The sequence below is a fragment of the Carcharodon carcharias genome, chromosome 34 (genome assembly GCF_017639515.1).
Source record: "Carcharodon carcharias isolate sCarCar2 chromosome 34, sCarCar2.pri, whole genome shotgun sequence".
Taxonomy (NCBI): domain Eukaryota; kingdom Metazoa; phylum Chordata; class Chondrichthyes; order Lamniformes; family Lamnidae; genus Carcharodon; species Carcharodon carcharias.
Genome location: NC_054500.1, coordinates 21,852,999 through 21,875,328, shown reverse-complemented (window position 1 = coordinate 21,875,328; position 22,330 = coordinate 21,852,999). Strand labels below are relative to the sequence as shown.

General features: G+C 43.3%; 1 protein-coding gene across 6 annotated transcripts in view; it reads left to right on the top strand.

The window, feature by feature from the left end:
- Positions 1-22,330, top strand: part of LOC121272647 (WD repeat-containing protein 92-like) — a 35,257-nt gene that overhangs the window by 6,117 nt on the left and 6,810 nt on the right. For 3 of the 6 annotated variants that reach the window (XM_041179347.1, XM_041179348.1, XM_041179349.1), the window contains 2 exons: positions 15,712-15,926; positions 20,085-20,185. In XM_041179347.1, coding sequence (XP_041035281.1) covers positions 15,738-15,926; positions 20,085-20,185 — 290 coding nt within the window. In that variant the 5' untranslated portion in view covers positions 15,712-15,737. Of the gene's footprint in view, positions 1-14,301; positions 14,341-15,008; positions 15,113-15,363; positions 15,593-15,711; positions 15,927-20,084; positions 20,186-22,330 lie in introns of those variants that run through there. The other 3 variants (XM_041179350.1, XM_041179345.1, XM_041179346.1) reach the window with 3 other exon arrangements.

Genomic DNA, 22,330 nt, shown 5'->3' with positions numbered 1-22,330 from the left:
CCTAGGACTTCATCCTAGGATCTTGAAAGAGGTGGCTAATAAAGTAGTAGATGCATTGGTGTTAATTTTCCAAAATTCCCTAGATTCTGGAAAGGTTCCATCTGACTGGAAAGTAGCAAATAAAACCCCTCTATTCAAGAAGGAAGAGAGACAGAAAACTTTGGGCCAGTTAGCTTGACATCTGTTGTGGGGAGAGTGTTAAAATCAATCATTAAAGAGGTTATAACTGGGCACTTAGAAAAACTCAAGGTAATCAGGAAGTGTCAGCAAGGTTTTGTGAAAGGGAAATCATGTTTAATAAATTTATTAGAGTTCTTTGAAGGAGTAACATGTACTGTGGATAAAGGGGAGCCTTTAGACATACCGTACTTGGATTTCTAGAATGCATTTCATAAGGTACCACATCAAAGGTTATTGCGGAAAATAAAAGCTCATGGTATAGGGGGTAACATATTAGAATGGATAGAAGATGGGCTGGCTGGCAGAAAACAGAGAGTATGCATAAATGGGTCTTTGTCTGATTCACAGAATGTGACAAGTGGAGTCCCACAGGGGTCTGTGAGGGGCCTCAACTTTTTACAATTTACATCAATGACTTAGATGAGGGGAGCGAAGCCATGGGAGCTAAATTTGCAGACGACACATAGGTAGGAAAGTATGGGCAGAATTTTACCGCCCCATTTCGGCAGGGACAGGGCCATAAAATGCGGCAGGCCATTATAAATGTCATTGACGACAGCGGGAACGTAAAATCCCACTGTCGTAAAATTCTGCCCTTTATTGTGAAGAAGACATGAGGAATTTACAGATGGATATAGATAGGTTGAGTGAGTGGGCAAAAAACTGGCAGACGGAGTATAGTGTGGGAAAATGTGAAGTTGTTCACTTTGGCAGGAAGAGTAAAAAAGCAGAGTATTACTTAAACTGAGAACAACTGCAGAATTCCAAGATGCAGGGAGATGCAGGTGTTCTCATGCATGAGTCTCAAGATGTTAGTATGCAGGTACAGCACATAATCAAGTCAAGAAGGCTAATGGAATGCTATCCTTTATTAGAGGAATTGAACATAAAAGTAAGGATATTGTGCTCCAGTTATACAGCGTATTGGTGAGACCGCATCTCAAATACTGTGTGCAGTTTTGGTCTCCTTATTTAAGGAAGGATGTAAATGCATTGGAGGCAGTGCAGAGGAGGTTTACTAGATTGATACTTGGAATGAGCGGATTGTCTTGTGAGGATAGATTGGACAGGCTGGGCTTGTTTCTATTGGAGTTTAGATGAGTGAGGGGTGACTTGATTGAAGTTTTTTTTAATTCATTCAAGGGATGTGGGCTTCGCTGACTAGGCCAGCATTTATTGCCCATCCCTAATTGCCCTTGAGAAGGTGGTGGTGAGTTGCCTTCTTGACCGCTGCAGTCCATGTGGTGTAGGCACACCCACAGTGCTGTTAGGGAGGGAGTTCCAGGGTTTTGACCCAGCGACAGTGAAGGAACAGCAAAATATTCCCAAGGCAGGATGGTGAGTGGCTTGGAGGGGATCTTCCAGGTGGCAGAGTGCCCATGTATCTGCTGCCCTTGTCCTTCTAGATGGTAGTTGCCGTGGGTTTGGAAGGTGCTGTCTAAGGAGCCTTGGTGAGTTTCTGCAGTCCATTTCTTAGATGGTGCACACTGCTGCTGCTGTGCATCGGTGGTGGAAGGAGTGAATGTTTGTGCATGAGGTGCCAATCAAGTGGGCTGCTTTGTCCTGGATGGTGTCAAGCTTCTTGAGTGTTGTTGGAGCTACGCTCATCCAAGCAAGTGGAGAATATTCCATCACATTCCTGACTTGTGCCTTCTAGATTGTGCACAGGTTTTGGGGTGTCAGGAGGTGAGTTACTCGCCCACAGGATTCTTAGCTTCTTACCTGCTCTTGTAGCCACAATATTTATATGGCTAGTCCAGTTCACTTTCTGGTCAACGGTAACCCCCAGGATGTTGATAGTGGGGGATTCAGCAATGGTAATGCCATTGAATGTCAAGGGGCGATGGTTAGATTCTCTCTTATTGGAGATGGTCATTGCCTAGCACTTGTGTGGCGTGAGTGTTACTTGCCACTTGTCAGCCAAGCCTGGATGTTGTACAGGTCTTGCTGCATTTGGACATGGACTACTTCAGTATCTAAAGAGTTTTGAATGGTGCTGAACATTCTGCAATCATCAGCAAACATCCGGACTTCTGACCTTATGATGGAAGGAACGTCATTGATGAAGCAGCTGAAAATGGTTGGGCCTAGGACATGATGATGATGTCCTGGAGCTAGTGATGTCCTGGAGCTGAGATGACTGACCTCCAACAATCACAACCATCTTCCTTTGTGCTAGGTATGATTGCAACCAGCGGAGAGTTTCCCCCTTATTCCCATTGACTCCAATTTTGCTAAGGCTCCTTGATGCCGCACTTGGTCAAATACGGCCTTGATGTCGAGGGCAGTCACTCTCACTTCACCTCTGGAGTTCAGCTCTTTTGTCCATGTTTGAATAAAGGCTATAATGAAATATAAAAGATCCTGAAAGGCCTTGACAGGTGGGCATGGAAGGGATGTTTCCTCTTGTGGGTGAGTACAGAACTAGGGGACACTGTTTTAAAATGAAGCGTTGCTGTTATAGAATAGAGATGAGGAGGAATTTCTTTTCTCAGAGGGCTGTGCGACTTTGGAACTCTCTGCCCCAGAAGGCGGTGGAAGCGGGGTCATTGAATATTTTTAAGACAGAAGTAGATAGATTCTTGTTAGGCAAAGGAATCAAAGGTTACTGGGGGTAGATGGGAATGTGGAACTTGAAATACAAACAAATCAGCCATGATGTTTTTGAATGGCAGAGCAGGCTTGAGGGGCCGAAGGGCCAGTTTTTGCTCCTATTTCATATGTATGTATTGCATACTGTGCTATGATCAGTCACGTTGGGAGAGAGGTCTGTATAAAGTATCCTTAAATGAGAGCTTTCCAATGCTAATGTCTTCATGCAGAAATGTTGGTGAAGGAATGAAAGCTATCTGTTAAATATTGAGTTTTAGATGATTGATTTTCAGCATAGACATCCCACCTCTAGGCCAATGGATCAGTCTGTTCTATTCTTATAACATTTATGTTTATTCATTCTCTCTTGTATCATTTCTGATCTCTCTGGTATTAATTTTGTTCTCTGGTATTAGTTCTGCTCTCTAGTATTTAAAATGGAAATGGGTTTAGGGTGAACATTTGGCACTAGGACAGATGCGACAGGCTGAGTAGCTTCCTCCGGGGCTCCGTGATTCCAGCATCAATGAGCCAGCTCCAAGTATTTATACATCTATATTTGGTCTATTTGTCCCAGTAGCCCCATTTTTGACAGGTTTATTAGTCTGTGCCGAGATAAAATGAATCAAATTGAGAATTGTGCATGCCAGGATCTGGCTCACAAAATCCAAAGTAAAACAAGGCCAATATAAAAGTGACACAGGTTTGACCCCTGATCAATGCCAAATTTCCTAATCTCAGCTGGCATTGCAGCAGGGCCTTACAATTGATCTCAGTGCATTAGAGAAGAAAAATGTATCCAGGACCTCTAGTTTTGGTTGCTTCCCAATGACCCCAACTTGGTAAATGGACAGACAGAAACCTGATCTCTTTGCAGAGAATCTAAAACTGCTTAGTGATGCACTGCTAATACATGAAGAAAGACAATAATTTATTGACAGTAATCATTATTGGAAGGTGGTTGTTAGCATTATCTGCAGTTGGCATTGAGAAGAGAACAGTAACAATTGCGAAAATAAAATGATGCCAGTTGTTGTAAGGTTCCTTTATTCCATCATCCCTTCTCCTGAGGTCTGGTGATCTCTTAAACTGCCTCAACAAATGACCCAACAAAATTGGTGGACCTTCTCCTTTCACTTCACTCCTTCTCCCTCGTCAGTGACTCCTCTTTGTAACATTATTCTAACTTCAGTCAAATTTTGAACTGGTCAAAAAGCACCTTATCACCAGACATTTATTCTGACTGGTTCTGGGGAAAATTAAGACAATCAGAAATACTTTCCACTTATTCCACTACCTCTTGCCATATTTCTAGAAACTTAAACCATACTCTCTGACTAAATGGAAACAATGCCAGAGGGGAGCTGCAACAGTACAGGAATAATGCTGCTGTCTCTGGGCAATATGTGGGTGCCTGCTCTCTTCCTATAGCTCATCCTTTTTTTTTCCAATGACACAAATAAATCCTAAATAAACAGCATTAAAAAAAATTAAGAATTATTATTTTGGTTCCTAAGCATTCCAAGGATAGAACTGGGTGTGCTGCCCAAATTCCAGGCACAATCAGCGCACTGTTTATGGCCTTCTCTAGTTCCCGTTGTTTGCTGCAGGAAATGTCAAGCAATGTTGGTCAGGATGACCTGCCTTCTTCTGCCGTTTTTGATTCTGGATTTTTGAGCCTGTTGGCGGAACTGGGCGGGGGAGGTCAGGTACATGCAAGGAGGAAGCTAAATAAATGCTAGCATTCTTGTGACATGCAGTGAATATAAATTGAGGGTTTGGGGTTTACTTATTAAAAATAGAATTGTGCACAATATGTTCCGAGGTGGTTGCAGCGTAACATGGAATCATCACAAACCACATTAGCAAAACTCAAACATGTTCACAACATCGTACAGCTAAGGAAGGCCATTATAACCCATTTTATTTTAACCATCCAACAAGACCCAAATCCCCCAGTTGGTTGTTAAATGACTCCACTATCCCACCCTGGAGTCCATTGCAAGTGTTGGTCACTCCCTATGTGAAGAAGAATCTTTTGACCTCAGTTCTAAGTTTGTCTTTTACTGGTTCCTCTCTCTCTCTCTCTCTCTACAGGTTCCTTACTGAAACATGTAAGATCCTGAGGGGGCTTGGCAGAGTGGATGCTGAAAGGATGTTTCCCATTGTGGGGGAGACCAGAACAAGGGGGCAGTTAAAAAATAAGGGGTCGCCCATTTAAGATGGAGATGAGGAGATTTTTTTTTCCCTCAGAGGGTCATAAGTCTGTGGAACTCTCTTTCCCAGAGAGTGGTAGAGGCAGGGTCATTGAATATCTTTAAGGGAAAGATAGGTAGATTCTTGACTAACAAGGGAATCAAAGAGTATTGGGAGTATGCGGGAAAGTGGCATTGAGGCCACAATCAGATCAGCCATGATTTATTGAATGGCAGAGCAGGCTAGAGAGGCTGAATGATCTACTCATGCTCCTATTTTCATGTTTGCATGTTCAGGTACCATGCTCTGAAAGGGCATTGGCAACTGTGGACTTCTGAGTTGGTCCCTGATTATGTTTGGAAAGGTACTGCAGTGGTTTGCTATTGCCTTCTGCAGCTGACTGACCAGAAGTCTCTCCTGTTCTTACCACCTTATTGATTCCTACTCTCACCAATTACTTTAAAGTAATTTTCTCTATGTGTTTTTCCATACTGTTAATAACCTTATTTGCAAAATTGTGGGTGATTTTCAGTGGCCCTTGGGGTTGAGAACAGAAGCGGGCGCGCTTTGGAAATAGTGTTCCCAAACGGTGTGTCAATGTCCTGACACTCCTGGGACACTCTGCAGTTGTCGGGGTGGGGTAACAGCTGGGATCCTGTTCGCCTTCAATTAACTGCCCATTAAGCTCCTTGAGGAGCTTGTTAACAGGCTGGGCAGGGCCAGAAGGTGATTTTCAAATCATAGATCACCAACAGCTGTCGGGTGCATTGCAGTGAGCAATCAGTTTAATGGTTTTTTTAGAGGAAAACGTTTTGACAATAGAGATTATTGTTTCAGATCCAGTACAATACCTTTTTTTGGCCATTTGGCCACCTTTCTGCACTCTTTTATGCTGAAAGACAGCAGCAGGCTCCATCATGGCTGCCATCTGCCTTTGAGGGTTGTGCTCAGTAGTTAACTCCCACCTCCTGACAGCGCTCAGGTGTTGCTAATTTGGCACCGAGCTCAACACTGAACAATTAGGGTATTTGCAAATGAAGATACTGCATTTATCTAATGTCTTTCACAACCTCAGTTTGCCCCAAGGCACTTCAGTCAGTGAAATTCTCTTCAACTGTAGCCACTGCTGTTATGTAGAAAATGCAGTAGCCAATCTGCACACAGCAAGCTCCTCCAAACAGCAATTTGATCAGATAATTTAGTGATGTTGATTGAGGGATAAATATTACATAGTACACCCTTCCTTGGTCTTCTTCAAAATAGGACCATGGGATTTTTTATGTTCATCTGAGAGAGCAGATAGTTAATGACATTGGTTTAATGACATTGGAAAGATAGCACTTCCAACAATGCAGCATTCCCTAATACTGTACAGACATTGTCAAGCTCGAGAATATGCTCAGGTCTATTTCGTGAAATTTGAACCCTCAACCTTCTGTCACACAGTCAATTCTGATTCCTTTTAAGGCTGAAAAGTTAACGCCTCTCTACGTTTTCCTTATAACTCACTAGTCCTTTGACGCTAAGGATCAGCCTGTATCTCAGCATCCAGGATCAGGGTTTGTTTGTAAAAACACCTTAACCCTAAAGTTTGATGCTGACATCAAATGTGCTCCAAACTGTGTTCTAGCACCCTCTGCCCAAACGTTATATACCGAATGGTCATTTAGTATCATTAGCTGACCTTCTCAGGCATTGCTCGCCATGCCCATTGGAGATGGGGGAAAGGGCGAGAAAGAATGGCGCTGGGAGGGAATCCCAAAATGTTTACACTGGCACAGGATATTCCCAGTGGCGGGAAAGCAGCGGCCCAGCTACCTACTGAGTGGAGACAGGCAGCCAATTGACAGCCATTTTCCACAGCTCCTGCCACTTTGGGAAGCCACTAGCTGCATGGAGCTGGACTCCCAGTGGTTTCCTGTGGGCTATGGGCCTTAATTTTCAGAAGCTCCATACCCTGGCAAGGGGGGAACACTGGCGACAATGCCACTTCTCCTGGGCGGGGTTAACACTCCAATCTGCCTGACCCCGGCGCAAAAAATAAACATTTCTACTTGTCCTAGTATGGAGCCGCCCTCTCTTTTCCCTTTTCGGCAGCAGTCCCTCTGGTCGGGCAGCCCGCTCTCCTGAATTGGACTTCAGCGGGAAGATTATGGCTGCGGCCTCGCTATCCTCCCAGGAGTGGGTCCCAATGCCAGGACTTACCTGGTGGCGGGAAAATGCCTCCAATAAGTCAGAGTTAGGAGGTAGAGGGAAGGGACAGAGAGTTGGGGTAATGGGCATACTTCATATAGCAGCATGTGAATGGGAGTGTCCCGAGCAAGCTGGGACCTCACCTTTTCTCTAAATTCATCAGTGACTTAGATGAAAGAATAGAAAGCCATACGCCCATTTTTGTTGATGACATTAAATTAGGTGGCTCAGTTGGTCATGCTAATGGGAGAAGAAAGTTGGATTTGAGATACAGTTCAGCCATGATGTAATTGAATGGGAAATCAGGTTTGAGAGGCTGAATGGTTCCTTCTAAGTCACACAGCATCCTGACTTGGAACTATGTCACCGTTCCTTCATGGTCGCTGGGTCAAAATCCTTGAAATCCCTTCCTAACAGCACTGTGGGTGTTCCTACACTCACAAGAAGGCAGTTCACCACCACCTTCTCAAGGGCAATTAGGGATGCACAACAAATGCTGGCCTTGCCAGTGGCACCCATTTCCCATGAATGAATAAATAAAAAATGTTGCTAAATCATGTAAATTACAAAGTATTATTTTGCTGTTAAGTGTAGGTGTTTGCCCTTTAAAATTACAGAGCTGAATTAATATTATGTAAATGCTGAGTGACGTTATACATACAGGTGGGAGACTCGGCAGCTGTGGTAACTTGTGTTGTTTGCACATTCCAAATATTCCTTCGTCACTTTACACTTTTACACGAAGACAGTGTGATGTTTGCAATATGACAAAGATGAGTGCAGGAGCACAGAATGTCTTCACAACATCATGAGCAGATCTCCACTTGGCAAAGATAAACTGTTTTACTACAATGGAGGTATCAACAACAAAGGATGACTGGAAATTGTTACAGGAAGAAAGAATGGCAGTTGCAGGAAATGTGTGCAACACAAACCAGAGAATAGTGGACCTCTGGACAGACTGACACTGAATTCTTTCAACTGAGAGCTAGACTTGTTTCTGTCAAGGGGTTGCATGCCACTGCATATTGCATGTCATCATCAGGGTCAGAGTAATCTCCTTGACCATATTCGATCACATCTGGTGGTCAGAGAAACAATTCCCAGATTATTTTCTGAGTTTGGGTTTTTATCCTTTCTTTGCCTCTCCTGGGAGATCAATGGTTTTGGGTGAGGTGGAAAATGCATTTATTGTGTACCACAATTTATTGTGTATCACAATTGTGAGGAACAGTCTGGATCAATGAGAGTGCGTTGTAGGAACACCCACAGTGGTGTTAGAAAGGGAGTTCCTGGATTTTGCATTCCTTTTAGACTTTGTAGCGATTTCAGAGTCAATCACATTGCTGTGGATCTGAATTACATGTAGGCCCGACCAGGTGAGGATGGTAGATTTCCTTCCCTAAAGGACATTAATGAACCAGATGGGTTTTTATGACAATCAACAATCGTTTTTCGGTCATCATTACACCACCTTTCTAGTTCCAGATTTATTAATTAGATTTAATTTCTACTGGAGATTAGCCAACTGCGTACCCTAGAAAACTGAGTAAAAAACAGCAAACTGACTATCCTTAGTGACTAGGTAAGTACTCAACTAAGAATTTTAACAGAAAGATTACAGTCTGTGTTCACATAAAAATAACTAAAAGAGCCTTTTCTCTGTCCTAAGTCACCGCAGCTGTCAAAACCACAAGGAAAGTATCACTTCATTGGATTACGTTCCTTTCAAATTGCAAATTGTTTCTCACAATGTTTTCAGGAGGAAACCTCTAAGTCTTATTTGTTGAAGAAAGTCAGCAAGGATTCTGGGAGTCTGGAGAATGGATTGAGCAGCACCTCATGGCTAGAACATGACCAGAAATGGCAGACTGCGCTGGGTAATGGCATTTACAGAATTAACCAGAGAACATAATGATCTCCTCAGGGAGCGTCACAAAATTCTTAAAGCTGTCTGAAATGTGCAGTGTTTTAAAGGAAAGTCGTCTGTAGGAATTTCTGGCTCAGAAGGTTAGAAATTCTTGGTTTCAATGGGCTGCCCATTTGGCAATGAACCACGTGGCCCTGGACAACAGGACTATTTTTGTACTTTCAACACTGTGGTCTTCAGAGAGGCATCTATTACAGTCAGTCCAGGCTGTTTACTGAACTAGTCTCACCCTCAGTACTCCTCCACCTTAGAAAAATTCAGACTTAAGAAAGGATGATAAATATTTTTAACACAATTTTCTTATTTTACTTTATTTCTGTTGATTCAATAAACCAAAATGGAAACTTTAGCCAGCGAGTGCTGATGACATAATGTGCCTGATTTGACTGGCTGAGGAGCAGACATAGTCTCAGAAATGGAGAGAAGTGAATTCATAAATACTTACATGCAAAACATACACACAGACACAAGCACCACACACAACACTAATTATAGGCAAATAAGCATAATGCACTCACACATAACACAACCATTTTGATGCAGTGTGGCCATTTGACCCATTGCACTTGCGATGATGTTTACCCCTGCCACCAGTTTCTTTAATCCTTGACAAAAGCAGAACTACTGGAAATATTCAGCAGGTCAATTACCATCTGTAAAATATATAAGCAAGGTTACAATATTATCAGTCTTTTAGGATTAACTGGTCATTCAGCCCATTGCTGAAACAAAAATAAAAATTGCTGAAAAAACTCAGCAGGTCTGACAGCATCTGCGGAGAGAAAGACAGTGATAACGTTTCGAGTCCGTATGACTCTTCTTCAGAACAGCCCATTGCTGAAACTTGTTATGGATTGTTTTATCTTGCTAAGTACAAAATTACTGCCGTGACTTCCTACATAACAATTATGATGACTGTACATTATGAGGAGAAATTTCTTCACTCAAAGTGTTGTATATCTTTGGAATTCTCTACCCCAGAGGGTTGTAGATACTCCATTGTTGAATACATTTAAGACTGGGATAGACAGACTTTTGGTCTCTCAGGGAATTAAGGGATATGGGGAACGGGCGGCAAGATGGTGTTGAAGTCCAAGATCAGCCATGACCATATTGAATAGCAGGGCATGGGCCATGTGGTCTACTCCTGCTCCTGTTTCTTATGCTATGTTCTGATGTTCTTAACAACAGTGAATGCATTCCATGTAATTAATTGCATGCAAAAACTTGTGAGCATGCATTCCATATCTTCATAAGTCTTTGCATGAAAAAAATCCTACCCCCAATCCCTTTAAGTTTCTAGTACTGCCCTTTTGCCACACCATTCACTGTTCAATGGAAATAATCCATTAATATTTACTCTCTCAAATTTGAGCATAATTAAATTCCCCTTTAATTTTTGCTTTCTTTTTTTTTACATTTTTCACCCCAATTATATTCTGCACATGAACCCATTCTGTGATTCTCTTTTTTTTAATTCATTGGATGTGGGCATCACTGGTTAGGCCAGCATTTAAGAGGGCATTTTTTAAAATTGAGTCAAACACATTGCTGTGGGTCTGGAGTCACATGTAGGACAGCAGGTTTCCTTTCCTGAAGGGAATCAGTGAACCAGCTGGATTTTTACAACATTTGGCAATGGCTTCATTGTCATCTTTAGATTTTTAATTCCAGATTTTTTTCCCCCATCTGCTGTGGTGGGATTTGAACCCAGGTCCCCAAAGCATCACCCTGGGTCTCTGGAATATTAGTCTAGGGACACATATGCCATCACCTGTCCATGCCAACAAAGGGGTGCCCAAATCTGCACACAATTCTTTGAACTAAAACCTAGTTAGTGGATTATTTCACATTCGATATTCCCCATAGTATACCATTTGCTCTTTCTTCAACTACAGTCCTACTTCTAATGATCTGTGTAGCAGCACCCTACTATCTCACACCCCTTCAATTTTGTTCTGAATTATAAGGGGCAGTTTTCTGACTTTAGTACAGAGTACTGTAGTGTGCAGGCTGCCCATAGTTTTACACTCATTCATTCACTGAGATATCATGGATCGAGCACTCCGAGAGGGCAAGGGATGGCTGGCCTCATGTACCCAAGGGTCAGGGGCAGATGTAGCATAAAAGATCTCTGCACAGCAGCCCCCATCCCATAACCTTACCATTCACAAATACATCATTGTTGACAACCTGATCACATCCCAGGGACACATTTCACAGGGAAAAAATATAGTGCAGAGTTAGGGAATACTTTGCAACCACATTGCTTTCTAGTTTTAGAAAATGTATGGAGAGATGAGACAAGGAAGGAAAGATGGAAGAAAGAAAGAAATAAAGGATGTGTATCACTTTTGTGCGTCATTACATTTGATGTAATGATGGAGGTTGCTGAAATAATTCTGCACCCAGTGACCACTAGATGGAATATGTGTCCCGAGTTTACTAAACATATTTAAAATCTGGAATGTTCTTTCATGATATATATGAATACTTACTTTCAATTTAATGCTGCATTTTTAAAAATCATTTTAAAATATTATTATATTGAACAACAATAAATAAAGCATGCCACATTGTTAAGTTATTGGGGAAGAAACATTAACTGAGATTGTGAAACCATGCCCCTCTCTGACTCCGTAGATCAGGGTTATAGGTATGGTTAGGGTTTGAGGTAGGGTTAGGGTTGGGGTAGGGTTAGGGTTGGGGGTAGGGTTACAGGTAGGGTTGGGGTTTGGGGTAGGGTTAGGGTTGGGGATATGGTTATGGTTGGGGGTAGAATCACGGGTAGGGCTGGGGTTTGGGTTAGGGGTAGGATTAGGGGTAGGGTTGGGGGTAGGGTTAGGGGTAGGGTAAGGGTTGAGGGTAGATTTAGGGGTAGGGTTGGGTTAGGAGTAAGGGTTAGGGTTGGGGCAGGGCTAGGGGTAGATTAAGGGTTGGAGGTAGGGTTAGGGGTAAGGTAAGGGTTGGAGGTAGATTTAGGGGTAGGGTTAGGTGTAGGGTTAGGGTTGGGTTTGGGGTAAGAGTTAGGGTTGGCGGTAGGGTTAGGGTTGGGGGTAGGGTTACGGGTAAGGCTGGGTTTTGAGTTAGGGGTAGGGTAAGGGTTGGGGGTAGGGTTAGGGTAAGGGTTGGGGTTAGATTTAGGGGTAGGGTTGGGGGTAGGGTTAGATGTAGGATTAGGAGTAAGGGTTAGGGTTGAGGTAGGCTTAGGGTTAGGTGCAAAGTGGTTCTGAACTCGGCAGACCATGGCAGATTCCAGCAATGGGATGAATGAACTGATATCAGCTGAGGAAGCAGTGGATTGATACAATTTGTCCCAGCACGTTGAGGGATGAGGAGAAATCCATCAAGGTTAACCAAACAAGATCAAGGTCCTGCAGACTTGAATAGGATGATAGAATCTTACAGCACAGGGGTAGCCATTTGGACCATCTTGCTTGTGCCAGCTCTTTGAAAGAGTTATCTGATTGGACCCACTCCCCAATACAGTTCCTTCAAGTAACCACCCAATTCCTTTTTGAAAAGTACTATTTAAACTGGCCATGCATTCCATATTATAGCACCCATCGCAGAAAACTTCCTCAGCTCCACTCTGGTTCTTTTTGCCAACTATCTTAAATCTATCTGGTTGAGTTACTGACCCTCTTTATTTTCTCTGTCAAAATCCTGCACAACTTTGAACACCTAGAACCATAGTAACAAGAAAAATTACGGTGTAGGGAGGCCATTCGGCCCATCATGTCTGCTCCGCTATTATATTTCCCTTAACCTTCTGCAGACACTCATTAGTTAGAATTAAATATGAAGAATTTGTACTTGGATAAGGTACAAACCAGAGGGTGAGTAAGCATGGGGATGGGACTACTACTATTCTTGGTGGAATCACACAGCAGAGCTGAGAGGAGAAAATGTAGAGTCCTCACATGGTGACTGGTGACAGTTGTGGGCCGCCATTTCCACAAGCTTGGAAATATTCCTCCCTTTCCAGCTGTTTTTCTGCTGTGCGATTGATCAGTAATAATTATTTTGCAGGTGTTAATGAGAACTCCACAGTGCAAGAGTTTTATAATTAAAAGCAATGAAAATAAAAGCAACAACAAACCGCAGTTAATTAGCACTTAGCCAGTCCTTTGTGATTCACTCTGCTTCATTGCCTGTCTAAAACCATTCACAACGAGCCCAAGGCAGATACAGATGCAGAAGGAACAAATGCAATTGTTTTGTGCCCGCTAATTTTCCACCTTCCCAGAACCGATGTTCCCATGCACAGCTCACCAGCAGAATGGGTAAAAACTGACTCAGGCCTCTTACTGTCAAGAATGGGCAGCATTGATCATTCTTCCCCCCAACCCCACCCCTGCACTGATCCCTGCCAGCCTGACCTGTCAGCAGTTAAAATCATCCCTCCCCAATCTACCCTCAATATTCATGGCTTATTCTCAGGATCCCAAAGCAATTCCTTCCCTTCTGCAGCTCCCTCTTCTTCCTATGATCTACAGCGGGACTCTCCCTCCTGCATCATTAAGGCCAAATGCAGACCCCAAGACTTGCCCTCCTGGGTCTCAATCCAAGGGCAACATGGCCCTGTTTGTGTTTGCTTTTGTTACTTCCTGTCTACATTTCAAGTGCCTGAATGTTTGGAAAGGGTTGTCATTCCCGCTGGTGCCTCATTGGTGTCTAGATCAGAACACCATTTTACGGCCCAATCCTGCCGGCAGGATTTTCCGGTCTCGATGAAGTCAATGGAGTTCTGAGCGGCCCACTGAATTTTACGGCCCCACCCCCGCTGTGACACGACAGTAAAATTCCGCCACAAGAACTAAGGCCAGAAATTCCACCCCCCCACCGTTAGGGGGGGTTGTGCGGGGGTGGGCGCGAACCTGATCGGCACCCCCGGTCGGGGACGTGCCGCCATTTTATGTGGGCGGGCCTATCACATGAGCTGGGACATGTCAAAGAATAAATGTATAAATTTTTATTAGATTTTAAAACGCTTCATGAAACCTCATCCTGCAGCTCATTAAATTGAAATAATTAGGTTTTAAATGGCCTTGATAGGCCTTTGACAGTTCGGCGGACGCGCCTGCTGAAATGCAAATCTAAATGATGCGCGGTGACGTCAGGACGCCCACCCGACACCACACACGTCATTTTACACATCGGCGAGCAGGCCCCGCCTCTCCTCACCGACAGGATAATCCTTCCCTACAAGTCTCAGCAGCTTGAGCTATCTACAAATGGATAGGAAAGTAGGTTAACTTAGTACAGAATCTTTGACCTTCAAATCTCTGAGGCAATACTGGTATGGAAGACCAGTATTAGCACCTTTCTGTTTAATTTGCATACAGGCAGGTCCTGCACAGTATCTTCACTGTGCAGGAGGCCATTTGGCCCATCGAGTCTGCACTGACTCTGAAAGAGCATTCCACCTAGTCCCACTCCTGTGCCTTATCCTGTAACTCTTTCGAGTACAAACACGTTTCCATCTGTTTCAGATGAAGTTACATTGTTTCATAGTTTTGCCATTGTGAGATTTGAACTCTTGATCTTGGGGTTACAAACCCAGTACCATAACCACTTAGCTATTTAGGCCAAGCCAGCCTTATCCTGTAACCTTGCACATTCTCTTTTAGGTAGCAATGAGATAAACGACTAGTTAATCTATTTTGTTTAAGCGATTGATATTGACCATGGAACAAAATTCTTTGCACCATTTCAAAGCGTCTTGGGATCTTTTACGTGCACCTGGATAGGCAACGCCTCCAACAGCTCAGCACTCACTTGGCACTAGTTTAGATTTTTCAAAATTTAGGCCAGGGAGGAGGTGCAGCAGTGTCCCAGGTGTCATCTTCTGGATGACCTGTTGAGCAGAAGTCCTGTCTGCCTTCTCAGGTGGACGTAAAACAAACCCAACGATACTATGTCAGAGAAGGGCAGCTTGTGTTGGCTCAATATGAAGCCTTCAACCAACATCGCTTAAAAATAGATAAATGGGATCACTAACATCGCTGTTTGCTGCGGGTAACTTAGCTCTTACTTTTCCTACATTGCAACAATGACTACACTTCAAGATGTGCTTCGCTAGCTGTAAAGCGCTGACATCCTAGGGTCCCGAAAGGCGATATATAAATGCAAGTTATTTATATAATTAACAGCAATTCCCGCTCGGCCGGCTGGGGTCGTTGTTTACAGTCCCTTTGGGCGGAAACAGGCCCGTCAAGCTCCGCCTTCCAGAAACTTTGCTTTCACTTTCAAGTCAGTTTTGCTTTTTATTTTAAATCTGGTGCGAGATTTATTTTTACAACTTTAAATATTTTGTTCATGGCGATCTTTAAAAAGAACCCTGAAATCAGAACTGGGCCTTATTAGCATTTGTTTAAAAAATATAACCACGATTTTAAAGCAATATTTTAAGTTTTAAATTTCTTTTGTTAGTTTGGACCAGAGCTTTAAGTAGCAGAGCTGTTTGGAACGATCTGTGTTCTTTAAATAGAATTGAAGGTGATTTTTTAGATTCTGATCGGTTGTACACAAAGGGCATTCTGCATCATTTGAATTAAGTCCTTCTTGAGTCGATAATTAATCTTTAATCCCCTTCTATTTCCGTCCTTTATCTACAGAGCAGGGTCGCTATCCACCCCGCGCGATGTCCGACAGCCTCAAGCCCCGCCTGGTGTCTCTCTGCCATCGGAAAGTGCCTCTCACCCCCTTCGGGTGCCTGTGGATCCCGTGTAGCAACCGATTCGTCTGCCTGGGGACAGGCCCCGGGGCACCAAGTAGGGGTATCATCGGGGTGTACGGGACAACGAGCGGGGAGATCAGAGACGTGCACATGGTAACTCTTTGTTTCATTCTCCTCTGTATTTTCTTGTGATCCATGGGAAAAGAAGGAAAATGTTACAGGGCGATGGAGAATGTTACAAGGTAGCCACGGCAAAGATTCAATGTTGCAATTCCCAGGCTACATTGCAACCAGGGATCCTTGTACAATGGAACCACTGGTCCTGCAACATTTGGCGAGAACCAGATCTCATCTCGACTGTCAGAATAGAGCAATTAATTGGTGCCAGGCGAGAGGTTTAGACAGAAGCAAAAATCCTACAGATGCTGGAAATGGGAACTCAAAACAGAAAATGCTGCAATCACAGCTGGTCAGGCGGCATCTGTGGAGGGAGAAATAAGACTTATTAACGTTTTAGTTTGATGACCTTTTATCAGAACTGGAAAGGGATTCAACAGGCCCTGATTTCTCAGATTTGAGGATTTTCCCCCAATGTGACTTTCAATGTATCTTGTCAATTCCCACATGTCGATTTCGATTACTCGGAAACTGACACATGTTTCTGGATTTTGTTTTAGGCGTTGTTTATTTTTTTCTCCCTGAGGGCACAGGTTTCTTGCCACCGGCCATGTCCTGCCCACTGCCTTGCCAGGGGTGGAGCTAAGTTTAGTAGAAGGTGGGGAGAAAGAATCCATGGAACCCGAGATCCAGTGAACTTGGCAGGACCGCAGCTGGGAATCGGGGAATGCTGAGATATTCAGTCTGAAGGCTGAGCTGGGAATCGCGCAGACCCACAGATCAGGCCAAGCCAGAAGGTCAAAAGTTCCTGAGTGTGAAATGGAGATGAGATGGCATCAAAATGCACCAGATACAGCAAAGGCAGCAATATCCTGGCTGTGGTGCTCTAGATCTGTGCTCTAGAACTAGCTACATCCCCTAGCCAAGCTGTTTCAGCACAGCTACAACACCGGCATCTACCCAACAATGTGGGAAATTGCCCAAGTAGATCCTATCCATAGAAAGCATCATCCCAGCCAATGACCTATTGGTTCTATCCGTGCACTCTCCTTCAGCATAGTAATGGAGCGGGGTTGTCAACAGTGGTACAAACAGCACTTACTCACTGGTAAACTGCTCACCAATGCTCAGCTTGCGTTCTGCCAGGATCACTTGGCTCCAGGCGCCACTACAGCCTTGGTCCAAACAAAGGCAAAAGAGTTGAATTCCACAGATGAAGTGAGACTGCCTTGACATCAAGGTAGCAGTTGACCTAATCAAAGAGCCCAGGTAAGATTGAAGTTACTGACATTCGAGGTGCGGGGATGGGTTGGAGGGGGTGGGGTGGGGGGGGGGGGGGGCATGAAATTTTCCACTGGCTGCAGTAATAACTAGCTCAAAGGAAGATGGTTGTGGTTATTGGAGGCCAACCATCTCAGCCCCAGGTCATCGCTTCAGTGACCTCGGCCCAATCATCTTCAGCTGCTTCATCAATGGCCTTCTCTCCATCAGGATCAGAAATGGGGATGTTTGCTGATGATTGCAGCATTCAATCCAACTGTTAAAATAATGAAGCAGTCTGTACCTACCTGGAGCAAGAATGGACAATATCCAGGCTTGGACTGTTAAGTGGCAAGTAACATTCACACCACTCAAGTGCCATGAAGTGACCATCTCCAACAATGGCATTATTATCACCAAATTCCCCCACAATCAACATTCAAAGGATCACTATTGACTAGAATGTGACTGAATCAGCTTCATAAATACTGTGGCTACAAGAGCAGTCTGGAGGCTGGGAATTCTGCAGCAAATAATTCAACTGCTGACTTCTCAAAGTCTGTCCAACATCTAGAAGGTATTGGTCAGGAGTGTGAGGGAATACTGTTCAATTGCCTGAATGGGTGCAGTTCCAATAATGCTCAAGTAACTCAACACCATCTGGAACATGGCAATCTGCTTGTTTGGAAACTCATCCACCAACCAAAATATCTACCCCTTCCACCATTATAGACTCCACAGGAGTCACAGGTATTGTCTAAAGACTCAGGACATTCTCAGGTTTGGAACTTAGGATCTTTGGTCAGCATGTCCACACTGGACAGTGCAGTCACCAGCTGAGCCACATGACAATTAAACTTGCAGTATAATAGTTACTGTGGCGACTGTATCAGATTACTTCCAACTGTTACATTGTCACAGAAACATGTGGGAGAAGATTGCACTATAAATATCAATAAAATTACTGCACTGTGTACATTCTCATTGAAGGATGGCAAGTTTTATATGACCCATATTTCCTGTCAATTGAGAAATTTGTAATTTTTCATATATCTGCTTCCGATTTTGTTTTTGGAACCTTCCTGGAGGAGTTACTATGGCTGGAGGAAAGGCAAAGATAGCAAATGATAAAATAACTTAAAATGTGTCAGTGGTCATTCCTTCTCATTGTTCTGCAGTTTTGCCTGAGTTCTAATTTAAAGGGGTGATGACTATTTAAAGAAGTAAGTGTTGGATAAGGCATTTTCCCTCTCTTTCCCACTGAATAAGGGACCATGAATGTTGATAATCTTGTGTGTTTGTTTTGGGACTTTTAATCTCACTTTCTACATTCCTGAATCCACACAGTTTCTATAATCTACCTTTGCGGAGTTATATATACAAGTGCTAAAAAAGATATAATGTATGGTAGACTTACATTCCAGTGCAGTATGGAGAAAATGCTACACTACCAGAGGTGCTATCTGTCTCTCAAGTGGAGTTAAAATATACCATGGCGCTATTTCGAAAAAAGCCTGGTTCCTGGCCAATATTTACCCCACGGTCAACATCACAAAACCAGATTATCTAGTTAATTTCAATGCTTTTTGTAGGAGCTTGCTGTGCACAAATTGGCTGCCACATTTTCTATATTACAACAGTAACTTGAAAAAGCACTTAATTGGCTGTGAAGCCCTTTGGGATGTCCCGAGGCCATGAAACGTGATATATAAATGCAAGTAAAAACAGAAAATGCTGGAAAAGCTCAGCAGGTCTGGCAGCATCTGTGGAGAGAGAAACAGAATTAACGTTTCAAGTCTGTATGACTCTGAAGAAAAGTCATTAATGTTAAAACATTTAAATGTCAAAAGCATTAACTCTGTTTCTGTCTCCACAGATGCTGCTAGTCCTGCTGAGGTTCTCCAGCACTTTCTGTTTTTATTTCAAATTTCCAGCATCTGCAGTATTTTGCTTTTATATAAATGCAAGTATTTATTTTCCGATCATTGCTGTTTGGGAGATCATGCTGTGTGCAAATCGACTCATGTGTCTCATGAATGAGGAAGCCTATACACTTTGGATCACTGTAACACATTGTAATGTAATAGTAAGTAATTTGAGAGATTTCTGAGTGGTCAGGTGCTAAGTAAGCACAAGTCTTTCTTTAGGCATTGAAGAAGGTAAAGTCATCAAATTTCTTTTTCAATTCTTTCTCAGGACAAGGCAAGGCTGGTATTTGTTACCCATCACATTTTGAAGTGTAGTCACAGTTGTGAATGTAGGAAACAAAGCAGCTGATTTGCATACAGCAAACTTGCACAAACAGTAAAACAAAGTGAACATTATACAATCCAACAGTATACATTATTAGCTGAGTTGAAACATAAATGTTTTATTTTTATTGTTCCTTGCTGATTTCTTGAGCATTCAAGTTGAGAAACAGGTCATCTGTTTCAGTGCCATTAGTTGAGGGATCAAAATTGGCCAGGACTCCCCTGCTCTTCTTTGATATGATCCTTTATGTCCACTTTAGGCAGCAACAGGCCCTTAGTTTTGCATCTCATCCAAAAGACACTGCAGCACTCCCTCAGTACTGCACTAGGAGGGACAGCCAAGATTTTGACTTTAAGTCTCTGGAATGGGAATTCGAGTAACCAGTTCTTGACCTAGTTTTAACATAGCTCTGAATTTTCTCTGGACACAGTTCAGATTTGGAAAGACTATTTCCATAATTCCATGCTGGCCGTGATTTGAAAATTTCACAAACCTGCTTTGCTGAAACCCAACTCACAACAATGATGCGCTCAAGATGCTAATCAACATGTACCTGCCAAATTTCAGTGTTTGGAACTCTACCAGGCTATGTCACTGTGGTGATTTTCCTACATCTCCAGGGCTCAGACCCACCACAAAAATACTGTGATCTCAGGAAACCTTATTCCTTTCACTTTGTAGATCGAAAAGCCCAGAGCCTTCAGGTGCGGCACGTTTGGAGCTACCAGTATGCAACAGAGGCACCTGGCAACAGGAGACTTTGAAGGCAATCTTCACATCTGGTAATAAGTGTAGCTGGTTAGTTAAGTTAAGCTTGGAACTTTCTTCTGCCAACAGCGATTAATGCTTGATCAATTTTTGAATTTAAAACTAAGATTGATAGATTTTTGTTAACCAGAAGTATTAAGGGATGTGGGGAAAAGACAGATACATGGAGTTAGGTTACAAGCACTTCATTGGTTGTAAAACACTTGAGATGTCTTATGATTGTGAACATTGCTATATAAAAACTTAAGTCTGTATTCTAAGTGGATTGTTTCTTTTGGGAAGGGTTTGAAGAGGTTTTTACTTTACTGCAGAAGGTTCCTTTCTCTTGGCTTTTCACAAGAAAGATTCATAAAATTATCCAAAGTATTTGCGTTTGTCAACCTCAGATTTAGCACAGACAAAAGCAGCCCATGTCCAAATGCAGCACGACCTGGACAATATTCAGGCTTGGGCTGACAAGTGACAAGTAACATTCATGCACACAAGTGCCAGGCAATGACCATCTCCAACAAGAGAGAATATAACCATTGCCCCTTGACATTCGATGGCATTGTCATCACTGAATCCCCCACTATCAACACCCTGGGGGTTACCATTGACCAGAAACTGAACTGGACTAGCCATATAAATACTGTGGCTACTAGAGCAGGTCAGAGGCTAGGAATCGTGTGATGATTAACTCACGTCCTGACTCCCCAAAGCCTGTCCACCATCTACAAGGCACAAATCAGGAATGTGATGGAATACTCCCCACTTGCCTGGATGAGTGCAGCTCCAGCAACATTCAAGAAGCTTGACACCGTTCAGGACAAAGCAGCCCGCTTGATTGGCACCACATCCACAAAGATTCACTCCTTCCACCACTGATGCACAGTAGCAGCAGTGGTTACCATCTACAAGATGCACTGCAGGAATTCACCAAGGCACCTCAGACAGCACCTTCCAAACCCACGACCACTACCAGCTAGAAGGACAAGTGCAGCAGATAGATGGGAACACCACCACCTGGAAGTTCCCCTCCGAGTCGCTCAGTATCCTGACTTGGAAATATATCACCGTTCCTTCACTGTCTCTGGGTCAAAATCCTGGAACTCCCTCCCTAACAGCACTGTGGGTGTACCTACACCACATGGACTGCAGCGGTTCAAGAAGGCAGCTCACCACCACCTTCTCAAGGCCAACTAGAGATGGGCAATAAATGTTGGCCCAGCCAGCAAAGCCCACATCCCGTGAATTAATTTTTTAAAAATTCTTTGCTTCAAAGTTGATCTTCAATGCAACTTATTTTATGATCACATTTCTGTGTTCAGTGCCAGGATGGTGCCTGAACCCATTAAGCTTCTCATGAGAGCCCAATAGTTGTTAAATATCTGCATGGTTGTTAATTCAACTGGGGTGAGACTGTGCATGTGGAGTCTGTTGGTATAGTATAGAGTGGCAGCATATAGGTCAACAACTGCAGTTCACCATTCAACAAGTTCCATTCAGGGTAAGGAACCACACAAGACATGCATAAGGGTGTAAACGGGTGTAATAGAGACCATTTTAACTGTGGGTTGACATTGCTGTAATCAGGACGTGGAAGATGGTTTCAGTTATGTGAGCGGGGCAGAATCATCTCCTTCAGGTTAAAATTCATTATGTAAAAGCAGAATCCAGGTGCTTATAGAAACTGGCTCCCTTGTCCCAGTAGGAGTTGGAAATCCCTCCCAGATTGACCTGGATTGACCCAGAATTAGAGAATGACCATCTGGAAACACTCCTGCAAGTGGCTGCTGCAGACAGACATGCAACAACAAAAGCACTGGAACACATCCAGGTTGCAGTGGAAACCAGGAAAACAGGGATAAATATTGCAGTTTCTGGAGGATTATGGGTATTGTGGCCACCATTGCTTTGACATTCTGAGCAGTGATGGGTGGGTGGGGGTGGGGCGGTTGGAGGTGGGAGGTCATGTGATGTGAACTCCTGGGTTGTGGTCCAATAATAGCAACAACTTGCATTTATATAGCATTTTTACTATAACATAGGGGGTTGTTGACCCAACGGGGATATTGGCACACGCTAGGGATATTAGCAACACACACATCACTCTCCCAAACCTTCTACAGTGTAAGTGCAATTATAAGAGAATCTAAAGGCTCCCCTGTTGTTATCCC